The sequence below is a fragment of the Impatiens glandulifera genome, chromosome 5 (assembly GCF_907164915.1).
Source record: "Impatiens glandulifera chromosome 5, dImpGla2.1, whole genome shotgun sequence".
In the NCBI taxonomy this organism is placed as follows: domain Eukaryota; kingdom Viridiplantae; phylum Streptophyta; class Magnoliopsida; order Ericales; family Balsaminaceae; genus Impatiens; species Impatiens glandulifera.
The window spans coordinates 38,307,247-38,320,094 of NC_061866.1; the positions used below are offsets into that span (position 1 = coordinate 38,307,247).

Here is a 12,848-nt window from a genome sequence, read left to right on the forward strand (position 1 = left end):
GGTCATTTTCTCATAAAAAAAAAAAAAAATTCTCTATTTAATACCTTTATTCAGTTGATTTAAATAGAAATATATATATATATAACCTAATTTTGTGCAATTCAATATTAAATATAGAAGAGTGTTATTTATTGGTTCGCCTTTATATTTTTTATTATATTATTGGATTCTTTAATGTTTCATGGTATAAATGACACAAAAATTGGCTAAAGTCTTAAATTATTTCCATTTTAAAATTTTACAAATTTACAAATTATTTAGATTTTAAAATTTTACAAATTTACAAATTATTTTGATTTTATGATTTTACATAAACAAATTGAATTTTTATATTTTCATATTATTTATTATTATTTTTTAAATTAATGTTATACTTAATTATATATATATAATATATAACTAATATTCTTTTCAAATTAAACCCTCATATCTCATGAATTTACAAATTATGACAAAGTGGCACTAAAAATCTATCAAAGTTGATCATAAATCTAAATTACATGCGAACGTAATCAATACATATTATGTATTCATATTCATATGTTTCAATAAGCACCATCTAGAGAAAAACATCAAGAGGATGACATCGTTAATGGAAATTAGTCAACCAATAAATAGTTTTTACAAAGAAAAAACAACAATAATAATAATGTTATCGAAAAACTGGATTAATGGTGATGCCACTCCTGTCGGGTCGTAACTTCTTTATGTAATATTTTGATCGACGAGAGAGATTGATCTTTTTTCTCTTCTCCAATGGTATCAAATCGATTGAACATTCTGAGAACCCCCGCCTCACAAACCTGTTGAAGAAGGTTGGTCAGAAAGTTCTTAAACAACAATAACAATAGACAATAATTTAAAGTTTTTGTACTTTGGTTTACTTGTACTAGGGAGATGTTACAAGATATTGCTAATCAAATCAGAAACAACAAATAATTTGTTATTTAATCAAGTTAGCCCATATCTTTGATTTATGGATTCTTTTCTATATAAACGGATCCAGATACAAAAACAATAAGTGTTTCATAACAGGGCTTTGATTAGTCTAAATTTGGCAGATTGATATTCACAACTAATCTGCCCTTAATATGTGCATATTCTACACATTTCGTAGTTAAACACAAAAGAAATTAGAAGATTGGTAAGAAAAACGGCATACCAATCTGCTGTTCGTGTTGTTAGCAGGAAAAGCTTCTCCAACCCAAGGGAAGATGCCTTCTTCTCTACATAATCTGTCAAATTTTGATAATATTATCTACAAAATCATAGCAGAACAATTATAGCAAAGTGAAAATAGACCTGATTTGATAAATGAATCTTTGTCACATCAATGCCACCAATAAACATTGTCAAGATACTTGTAAACTTAGTTTGATATGGGATTATTTGAATAACCAGATCATTTATTTTCAAATAATTCTGTTTGATATAAGGTTATTTGGGGTTGTTATATTGTGGTTATTTCAGTAAAAATACTTAAGGCGTATACATATACATAATGAATAATATATTTATTTATATATAAGATATATTGATTGATGATTTGAATGAAGTGATTCCTAAGTAGATTGATGATAGGATATTAGGTTATATGGAAATAATTCTAGATAACCCACATCAAACAAAGCCTTTAAAGGAAACAGCTAGACCTACAACTGCAAGCTGGACCCAATTCCATACCCACGCGTTAACCACACAACATAATGCAGAACTAAAAAGAAAACCGTACCAAGCAATTTATCACCCTGTCCTTGCCCACGACATTCAGAAGAGACAGCAATGGCTGCAACCTCTCCGCATTTATCTTCAAAGAACGGAAAAAGAGCAGCACAAGCGATGATTTGACCCTCTCTCTCCATCACAATAAATGAATTCACATCTTTAAGTATCTAAAGACAATAGAATTGATTAGTTGCTTTTGTCTCAATTACCTAGAGATACAATAGTAGTTTGTAAGATAAAGAAGAAAAAACCTCATCATCTGTTCTCTTCACAAGAATACCAGCTTCTTCCAAAGGATGTATAATCTGTTTTATCCCTAGCATATCATTAGCTGTAGCCATCCTTGTTCCTTCATATAAATCGCTGAGGTGTACAATTGTGGAAAAAACAATAGAGAAATTCGTATTAAAATTATTATAAAATAAACTAATCAAATCCAATCCAATATGACTACTCTCAATCATATCATAGTTATCTTATAGTATCAGATATTATCCTAATCTCATTAAGTGCGTGCACACACATGTGTATATATATAAGCAGCAGTCCAACCTTCTTAATATTACTAGTATTAATAATGAGCTCTATCAATATTTATCACTAAAGCTATGTTTAGTTTATGATGTGATGAAAATTGAGGGTCCGATTCTAATTTTGTTGTTTGTTTGATCATTTAAACTAAGGAATTAGAATTAAGATTCCAATGAAATTAAAATGTCCTTGATCTTCTAATTTTAAATACCACCATTATCACTTAAGAATTGCAATTACAATTTATTTTATTTTCTTATGTTGGTACGTCCCGTCCCGTTAAGCTTTGATCTACTAGGCCATGAGTGAGACCGACATATTTTCAATGCCATTACGTCTCCTTAGGTTTCAGCTATCAAAATACTTATATGATGAAAATAATTACCTAAAAAACATTTAACCACATGAAAAATAAGAATTCAATTGTAAGTTAAGATGAAGGCAAACTTACCTAGCAACCATTGTCCCAGCCCCATCTCTTTGAAAGAGTTCCGTTAACAAGACACCAGTCTCAGTGCCATCTAACAAATGAACTCTATTAACACCTCCCTGAAGAAAAAAAGAATGAGTAAACAAGAAACTAATAAATAATTTGCTAATACTCCACGAAAGGAACAGTAGTACACAACCACCAGAAACGAGCAACCATATATGTCAGTATCACAAGCATTTGAAGTAGGTTGCTGATATTTAAACACATTGGAAGATATTACAAGAAGAATTGTGAAACCTGAATTGCCTAATGGACTTCAAAAAGGCAAATAATACAAATCAGAAAAAGTTTGGATATATAAAGTCAACCCATAATAAATGAGTAGAATGATCATTTCAATAAAGCCCATAAAATAGTTTATGAGATATTATGGCATCATTACAAGTCAAGTATAGAGAAATTTCCTCCCTCAAAAGCATTGTATAGAAATTTTCTAATTTCCTTCCAAGTTTGGCATACAATAATTTTGGCAATTTTTGTTCTTATTAATTTCTTTTTTTGTTTGTTTTAGTTTTGTGTTATCTATTCCTTGAATAAAAGACCTGTAAACTATATATGATCACTATGAACCTTTTAGGGGGGTTGTGCTGCTTAGAGCATTTAGGAACAGCTTATATTTACCAACGAATTTCTAAGTTGATTCGTTAGACAATGTGTGCATATGTCCCCCGATCTACTAGTTGTGGAGTAACTTAGGGTAATTTGAGATAAGAGAAAGTGAGAAACAACAGACAAAAAAGAACTTCAAAGAAATCCATATGCTCTAGCTTAAATTATCTATCCCCGATCATTCGTCTTGATTTATCTATTGATGTATAGGTTCTAGATTATTTGTAAGAGTCTAGAACTCAATATCTATGTTAATTTTGGCCTAATCCTTATCCAAATACTTTTATACCAAGTCCCAGTTGAAAGAAAGTCACCCATATATATTCGTCAAGGATTTTGCGTTTTGTGGAATAATAAGGAAGCACATGACAAGGCAATAAATGGAAGCACCAATGTGATTCAAAGAAAGCTTATCAATGCATCTTCTATAAAAGAGAAAGTCAATAAGCAATAAGAAACTTCACGATCTTTGTGTCTCAAATACGAATTTAACATGCAAGAAGAATGTGTAAGCCTACACTTATTCCCCCCAGACATTTACAAGTTTGTATTGCAAATACAGTTAGCAAGTGGATTGAAAACCTTACTCTGCACACAAAAGCTGCAGCAGCCAATTCTGACAGGTAGCCATTTAATCGACTCAGCCTCTCTTGACCTCCAATGGCAAAACCCTGTTCCCCAGAAGACCATATACCATTTTCATTTTGGAAACCAACGCCATTCTGAAAAGTCGCGACATGAATATCTGTGAAACCCTTGCCATTTGGTGAAGGGAGAACGCTTCTATCATAATCATCAGCTGCAGTGCCAGTCAGATCATCTTGATCAACAGCTTGTACATAATTAGCAGCTATCTCACTTTGTTTAGCACGTTTACGTATCAACATGTCTGCGTCTTGAAGAGTTAGAAAGCGAATAAGATGCTCATTTTCATCAAGAATTGGACCATCTATTATGCAAATAAGCTTCTCTGCTCCAAGTGCCACGGCACAAGCTGTAGCAACTTCATATGTGCTGAAGAAAATCAAAATGCATTAGCCACTTCCCGCCATGTCATATTTATACTGAAACGAAAAGTCTGCCATTGATACTTTCTAATTGACAGTAATGTAACAAATCAGTTTGCATAATGGTCAAAGGATCACTCTTAATAATCAAACTAATAACTAAAATAATAGATAGCACATGAATCCAGATTTTGCTTCTTAATATGCATTATGTACACTAAACAACAACACCTTTGATATATCATATATGAGCTGGCCATTAAAGAAGGGTGCTGGTCTAAAAAAACTGGTCAAGGAAAAAATACACTGGTCTAAAAAAAAGAATGGTCTACCTGGAAAGGCAGGCAAGTCTTGATTTATAGAAAGACTTTCCAAAAATAGAAGGGTATCCAAGGACGATCTTAGCCAATAACAGAAAAGGAAGAAAATTTGTCACATAAAAAGTCTATGGACAGGCTCAATTCAAATCCCAAGTCCTATCACATTCTTTTACTTTTTCTTTCCATATTTTACCAGGAAACATCATTTAAGAGAAAGTAAAATAGTATCTTAGATTGCATACTTGCAATTTAAAACTTCTCCAGAGCTAGAATATCCCAGATTGCTTAGTATCACTATATGATCATTGTCAAGCCTCTCACGAATACGATCAACATCAATTTTCTTTACTTCGCCAGTTGCTCCATAATCAACTCCTTTAACAACTCCTCTTCTCTGCCAAGAAGAAGCACATTTTTACCATTTTCATAAAATTCACACCTTAAAAGGAGTGTCACAGACATGTAGTCATTTTTACCTTAGCTGCAAGAAAATTGCCACCAGCAACACTGACACCAACATTATGCCAACGACTATTATCACCATGTCGACGAATATTACATATCGAGGGTCCTGGAGATAGCTTTGCTTCTATCCTAATACGATTTCTTCCTGCTGAATCCATAGCTGCCTGGAGAGATTCAGAATCTGTGATTCTATATCGGCCAACATATGTAGGTTTGCTTCCTATAAAATGGAATTGAGTAGTGTCACAGACTCACAAGACATGCAATGTTCCATGACTGGAAAGTATTGCAGCAATAAACTCATTAAATTGTGAAATCTATAACTTTTTTTTTGTGTTTTGAAAACCAGGGTATAAATCCTTGAGTAAGCTAGCACGATCCTTAAGTAAGATTCTTTCCACTTGAGCTATCCAGGTGGGTTTGTGCAATCTATAACTGGCTAACAATGAGACGAATAAATCAATAGATATTATGGTATTGTGATATTAGCCAATAATGTTTGGTGGGTGAAATTGAGGTTCATTGCAGCTGTATTGATAGGTGAAATGATGGAATGCACATAGAAAGAGGACAAATAGAATATTCTCTTGTAGGATAGTGCCCTTGTTGGGATAACCAAGTGAGCATATCCCACTCTCCTCCCTTTTATCATTGCAAAAAAATAAACCTACCTGTCTAATAAAGATCACAAATTTGATAGACATACCAGATTTCCAAGTTCTTTAGCACATCAAACCTTTGACAACATTAATTTTATTTATTTTAAAAGAATTATCCAGCAATGTTAAAGCATGTATCTTGCAGAGTGGTCTCTAGAGCTGACAGAAATATAGGACAGAAGGAAATGGATGTACAGGGTCTTGTTACCTCGTTCAGCCAGAAGATCGTCTATTTGGACATGAGTCCCAGGAATAATTACTAGTTTTATTCCAAGACCATGAAGCAGAGAAATATCCTGCATACAAATTAGTCAAGTGAATCATTCTTAAAGGTAATGAAACTCGAATAAAAGATTGAATGAAACTGTGTGTTAAAAGACATGGCTAACTGGGTTGTGTTGGATTGAACTTAAACTTAAACATTAACTAAACCCAGATTGAAAAAGAATGAAATTTGGGACAATTGATATTGTGATATGAGTATGAAGCTAATCAGAAGTACCATCAATATATGATCCAAGTAAGGGCTACTGATGATTTCAGCAGAAATAATAATGACAAATGTGCCACCTCTATGGGCACGAATATAAGGCCAAGCTTCACGGAAGAATCTAACGAACTGATCTTCCTTGTTTAAACCACTATCTCCATCGTCCATAGCGCTATCAACGTCGCTGTACATATGACAACTTATCGGAGAAATCACTTTCTTCACTATTTTATCCGCCTTGAAGTCCGGCTTCCCTTTACAGAGACAGCTAAATCGTTCGACCGAATAGTCTCGAAGCTTCAGATCAAACATGCTAACGAATTGTTGGTGGCTGTGGCGGGGATTCGGAAAGGGAGATTTGAAAGTGTTTAACGGTGACGCAGCAGCCATGACGTGCTTGAAATAGATCACCGCGGAGATGGCGGCGGCGGCGACGGCGACGGCGACGGGTAGAGGGGAAGGGTCGATTTGTGAAGTAGATTTGTTCTACTCACGCCGCCGTCACGCGATCACTGTGGGAAAGAGAGAATGGTATGCCACATATTATTTTTTGTAATCTCTCTTCTACTTTATTATTATTTTCTTATAAAAAGTTACATATTATTCAAATATGTTATTATATTTATTTGTTTGTATGTCTAATTTAGTTGTTCAATCAATTTACCATTGCACTTGTAAAATGACTCTAATACATCACTTAATTAACAGTTTTATTCAAGAGATTAAAAATAATATAAAGATAGAAATTAAAAAAAAAAGTTATAAAAATATTATAATTATTTGTGACAATATAACCAATCTTTTTAAGATTCAAACTCAATTGCTAATTATTTTTTATTTTATTTTAAAAGACAAAAAGCAGTCTGGTTATACTTACGTTTTAGTATTAAAGACAACTTGGTTAGATTTTTTAAAAACTCAGAGGAAGAAAAAATATTGATTGTCGGAGATTTTGAGAATGTGATAATTATTTTTTGTAAAATAAACTTAAAGAGTATTAATATATATAAATAAAATAATTTAAAATATAAGATGTTTTAGTATTTTAATTAATAAAATGAATAATGTAATTGTTAAAAAGTGAATGATTAGAAAATTAATTTTGTTTGGGTCATTTTAAAAACCCAAAGAGGTAGTAACTAGAGATCTTCTTCTAATATTCTAATATGGAGTAAAAGACAAGACTAGGCATTTAAAGTTTTGTTAATATAATATATATTTAAAATAAGAGTGTTTTTATATCTATCCATATGAATGTTCAATTTCAATAACTCTTCACCTACATATAAAAAACAATTTCATATTTGATTATTTCAACTTCTTTGTTTCTAAGATAGGGATTAAATAATAAGGCACAAAAAAAAAGAATAGTGAAAATAGGAACTAGTGATGTTTTAATATATATATAAATAAAAATAAAAAATTCTTGTTTTTAAAATGTGTTGAATAAAAATGTCAAAATGTCATGTCACTTAAGTACTTTCACTACTTTCACGCCCGAACTTACTAAAGGAGTATCAACCACAAAAGAGAGATATCTGATATTGTTCTCAAAATATGTCAATATATTTGCTTCTAGACTATTAATTCTTACCAGTGAGTCATATTCTCTTTAGTTGACACATTTCTTTGGAACAAAACACAAAGTATAGTGTGTAGATGCTCTCATCCATAATACCTTAATATAAGTACTTAGATATAATGTCTTCATTTTCCTTGATCCTTCAAGACTACTTCTTGATCTCTGTTTAAAATAATTTATTTAACAAGAGTGAGTTAAACGCGCTCAGCAAACATTAACAATATTTTTAGTAGTTAAACTAAATAGTATATAATACGCTTAAGAAAATTATGCATGTATCATATAAAGTATTAACATTTGTTTAATGCTCTAAAAGATTCAAGAGTAACTTACTTATCTTAATTTTATGTAACAATACCATAAACATAACACAAATATTAGAAAGTAGGACTCAAGGTTAATAATACAAAATTAGCATATTTACTCCAAAAAAAGCTTACCTTTAACAGCCTAAAAGTCAGTTTAACCTAGTGGTAGAAATAAAATATCACGGGGATCACCTCTTGAATTCCGTGGAAATAAAATGTCACATGTGTCACTTCTAGAGTCCTAACTTGGGAGTCTAGGACTACGAATTAGATCGCAACAAAAACGTTGTATAACTAAGTTGAGGGAAATTATGATGCTCCACATTGAGAAAGTACAATAAATATGAACTCTTTATAAGAGTGAAACTAATAGACTAGATATATCTTCATTAGTACCTTTTGAGCTTGGACTGTGGTGACCCATTGGTTTTCTTGAGGGTATTTATTGTCTATATCTTCACAGGTAACAGTACTCGGGTTCGGAGCATTGTAGGTGGTATTAGAGTCGACCTTGAGATGGGAACAAAGTGTCAGAGAGCACCTCTTGAATCTAATGGAAACAAAGTGTCACATGGGTCACTTTTAGATTCCAGTTGTCTAAGACTACGAATGGAATCGCGATGAGAACGTCACGTGACTAAGTGGGGAAGATTGTGATGTACCACATCGAGAAACCACAATAAATATAAACTTCTTATAAGAGTAATGTTAACAGACTATAAATACTTTCATGGGTACATTTTGGTCTTGAATTGTAGTGGCCTAGTGATTTTCTTTGAGGTATTTGTAGTCTATTTCTTCATGGATAATGGTACACAAGTTCGGTTCCGAGAAACAAGGTAGGAACAAAGTATCATGGAGGGAAACAAAGTACCATGTGAGTCACTTCTAGTTCCGACCTGGTGGTAGGAACAAAGTATCATGGAGGGAGCATCATCTCTTGAATTCCGTAGAAACAAGGTAGGAACAAAGTATCATGGAGGGAGCATCATCTCTTGAATTCCGTAGAAACAAAGTGCCATGTGAGTCACTTCTAGAGTCTTAACGGGATCGCGACGAGGACATCGCACTACTAAGTTGGGGACAATGAAAATCACATAAAATATGAACTCCTTATAAGAGTTAGGTTAATAGACTACAATTATATTCATGAGTACCTTTTGAGCTTGGGCTGTAATGACACAATTATTTTCTCAGAGATATTTGTAGTCTATTTCCTCGCGGGTAATAATACCCGGATTCGGGACGTTACACTAACTATTCATAATATTGCCAATCATTATATTCATAAATAATTTCTATCTTCTAACCATATCTATCATTTTCTTCATCACAATACCCTATTTAAACCATACATCTTCATTAAACATATTTTTACCAATACTTCTTATAACTATTTCATCTTCATTGTCTCATAACTATTTCATTCATTTTTATTACATAAATTTTTAACACTTTCTTTTACCATTACTTCATTGTCTCGTAACTATTTCATCTTCATTGTCTCGTAAATACTATTTCATGCATTTTATTTTATAAATTTGTAACATTTTCTGCATAGTTTTATTATCTCAAAATACACTTATATAGCATTAAATAATATAGTTGATTTAAGACTAATAAAAAATTGAAATCTCCATACCTTATTAGTGTTACTCTTTAACCTAACCCAAATAAAACCTTTAATTTATTTCTTTCCTTTTTCTCTCCTTGTTTCCTCTTGCCCCTTCTTCACTCTAGAAAAGAGGTTTATATAACAAGAAAAAAAAAGTCAGGTTAAATGTCACACTTGCCCTAAACTCATTTAGTAATTGACAGGCAACACTCATTTTATTATATATATATATATATTGTTTTGTTTATTACAATCACACTTTTTTAGAAAATGTTTGGTTCTCCAAACTTTACACAAATACGAACTCATACAATTTAAGATATTTCATCTTCGAGTTTTCATGTGCCTTCTTTCTCATAATGATTACTCCATTGAAGTTTAACATAATAGATGGTTCGTCGACGAAACAATTGTTCCTTTTCTGTCCACAATTCGAATTGAGTTCTCCTCATACGTTATATCATTTTCGAGTTTCAGTGGTACTTTGTTTGGTGCGATATCCTATTTAGCCGGGTCAAATTTTTATAATTCAAATAATACACACGGTCATTGGTGGGTCGTTTGCTACTCATACATTCTTATTGTGTTTGTGGTATTTTTTGAGTCTGTGTCAGTATTTCTTTTGCAACAAAAAGACGAAATTATCGGTTCTAAAATAATTTTTCATATTTTTAATAAAGAGTTATTGGAGTTGATTTTTCATATGGAGACCCTCCTGCAAGTATATTTGTACAAGTATATTTGTATGAAATTTTCATTATTTCGATTATATATATGTAAATAGTTATCATTTGACGTAAAGTTTTTTGGTATTATTTACCGACCTCGATTAAAGATAATTTTATTATCGTTCATAATATTTGATAAAGATTTTTCCAATACAGTTAAATTAGTTCGTTTGATTTTACTCTATTTCAACACTTATCGTTTAGAAATTAAAACGAGTTATTTGGTTTAGAGTGACCATAAACAAATTCCGTGATTAAAAAATTTCATTAAAAGAATTTTTTTTTTATAGATTATTTAGTATTATTTATTAATTAATTAATTTCTTATATGTAATTCTTAATTAATTAGATAAAAAAAATTAGTTATAAAAATATACATATATATATAAAAATAAAACTTGTGTTAGGCGGCTAGAATAGAATTTAGAAGCATTGAATACAAATAACTAAATTAGGCATTTGGTTGAAGGTCAAATTTGGGTGATTTCAAATAAATAATAATTTTAATGAAACTAAATATAATGATTACCTTTTTTTTTTATGGCACGTTGAATTGAAAAAAGCAAGTTGACTGATTTTATTACAAGTAATCTATTGTTAAATAATGGATAAATATTGAGTATATGGCTAATTCTTACTTGAGTTATAACACTTCAATAAGCTCAAACTTTCATTGTTGAAAATTGTAGGCATTTTTTTTTTTTGTGAATTTGACTATTTATATATTATTATGTGATTTTTTTAAAATGTTTCATGTATAATAGAAAATTATAAATATATATTTTGTACAACTTTAAATTCAAAAATAAATCTTTTCCTTGTATTTGTTATCTAATTCCCACCAAATATATAACACATGTACTACTACCCACATGAAGCTAACTAGCAATTGGTTCATAACTTGTAATATGAGCTCAAATAGTTTCTTAAACCAAGGTTATTTAGATTAAATTATTTAAATATATATATTTTTTAATTTTAAACCTACATTTTATAATTTCTATAAAATCAAATAAACCAAGAAACAAAAAAAAAGGTTAATGTATAAATCCTTAATTTGACGAGATGACCCTAAAAATGTCTTAAATGCGCTGGTCATAATTGCGCAGATAACATTTCAAAATATTCTGACGAAATTACCCACGTCGCGTAACGTGAAGGGTAAGATCGTCACGCGAAGGGAAATTCTGTGAAATTATCCCGTCGCGTAACACGAAGGGCGCGATCCTTCTGAATTTTTCACATGATTTTCCTTCGCGAGATGATTCTGCCATTCGCGTTACGCGATGGAATAATTTCATCAGAATATTTTGGAGTAATCATTTACGCAATTAAATTTACCAGGGTATTTATTGACCTTTCTAGGTTCATTTAGTCAAATTTCCACTTTCAAGACTCCTCTTTGTAAACTTCACATTTCCCTTGTTCCATTGTCTCTATTGAAGAACACGTTCCTTTCAAAAAAAAGAAAAGAAAAGAAAAAAAAGGTAAAAGTTAAATAGTTTATTTGATTATATTTTTTTTGAAAATTAAATATCAATTAGGTACAGAATTGAAAAGGACAGGTCAAAGTACTCGGGTAATCCTTTTATAAAAATAAAAAAGAAGTTGTCGGTTCTTAATTTTCGGAGGGCTAAACTAGTCATTGTATACTTCTTCCATATTTTAATTTAAAAGTTTAATAGTATGATCTTTTACTTTTATTTTATTATTTTTTAAAATCAGATTTATTCTTTCATTAATTATTTTATTAGTTTATTTAAAATAATTCACCATCAAACAAGCCCCACTTATTTTATATTCAGATCCCGCAAATTTCTCCATTAATAACGGTTAAGATTTAAGAAAAGTGACCTCATACTCTTTCTCCATGACCATTAATTAATGTATAGAAAAATAAATATACTGTGATTTTTTTTATATATAAATGGTACAATTGGGAAGATTAGAATCCTTCTTAATATTTTGTAAATATTATTCAAATATTTTTAAAAGTTTATTTAAAAATAAAATACTGGCAGGGTGAATTTTGACTTTAAATATTGAGATTGTCAACCTTTTGGTTCTCACTTTGAATGATATTAAATTAAATTATTTGCATTTTATATTTTATTCAATTAACTTATAATAACAAATCTATTCATAATATTGTGTTTATTTAAGTAATTCACTAGTTGATGGAATTTAAAAATGACTAGATTTATAAAAAAAAACTGACTGTCTCACTTAATTATTAATCTCTTCTAAAAACTGTTAAAATAAAAATTATTTTTTAAAATCAAATTAAAAAAAAAGTCCTAAACAAATATAATTTAT

At 30.6% G+C, this 12,848-nt stretch overlaps 1 protein-coding gene across 1 annotated transcript; it reads right to left on the reverse strand.

Moving 5' to 3' along the window:
* Positions 1-540: 540 nt before the first annotated feature.
* Positions 541-6,840, reverse strand: LOC124937469 (probable amino-acid acetyltransferase NAGS1, chloroplastic). Its single transcript, XM_047477737.1, has 10 exons — positions 6,312-6,840; positions 6,018-6,105; positions 5,162-5,370; positions 4,928-5,079; positions 3,946-4,372; positions 2,708-2,805; positions 1,977-2,088; positions 1,733-1,892; positions 1,163-1,235; positions 541-803 (listed from the first exon to the last, which is right to left on the reverse strand). Exons 1-10 carry the CDS (start codon positions 6,687-6,689, stop codon positions 653-655), a joined length of 1,848 nt encoding a protein of 615 aa, XP_047333693.1. The 5' UTR covers positions 6,690-6,840; the 3' UTR covers positions 541-652.
* Between the last annotated feature and the right edge of the window lie 6,008 nt (positions 6,841-12,848).

Excerpts from the sequence above, each read along its gene's own strand:
- LOC124937469 (XM_047477737.1), bottom strand. The coding sequence starts at position 6,689 with ATGGCTGCTGCGTCACCGTTAAACACTTTCAAATCTCCCTTTCCGAAT. Across the intron at positions 5,080-5,161 it reads GCAATTTTCTTGCAGCTAAG|AGAAGAGGAGTTGTTAAAGG; the intron begins GTAAAAATGACT and ends TCTTCTTGGCAG. Across the intron at positions 1,236-1,732 it reads ACAGGGTGATAAATTGCTTG|ATTATGTAGAGAAGAAGGCA; the intron begins GTACGGTTTTCT and ends AAAATTTGACAG.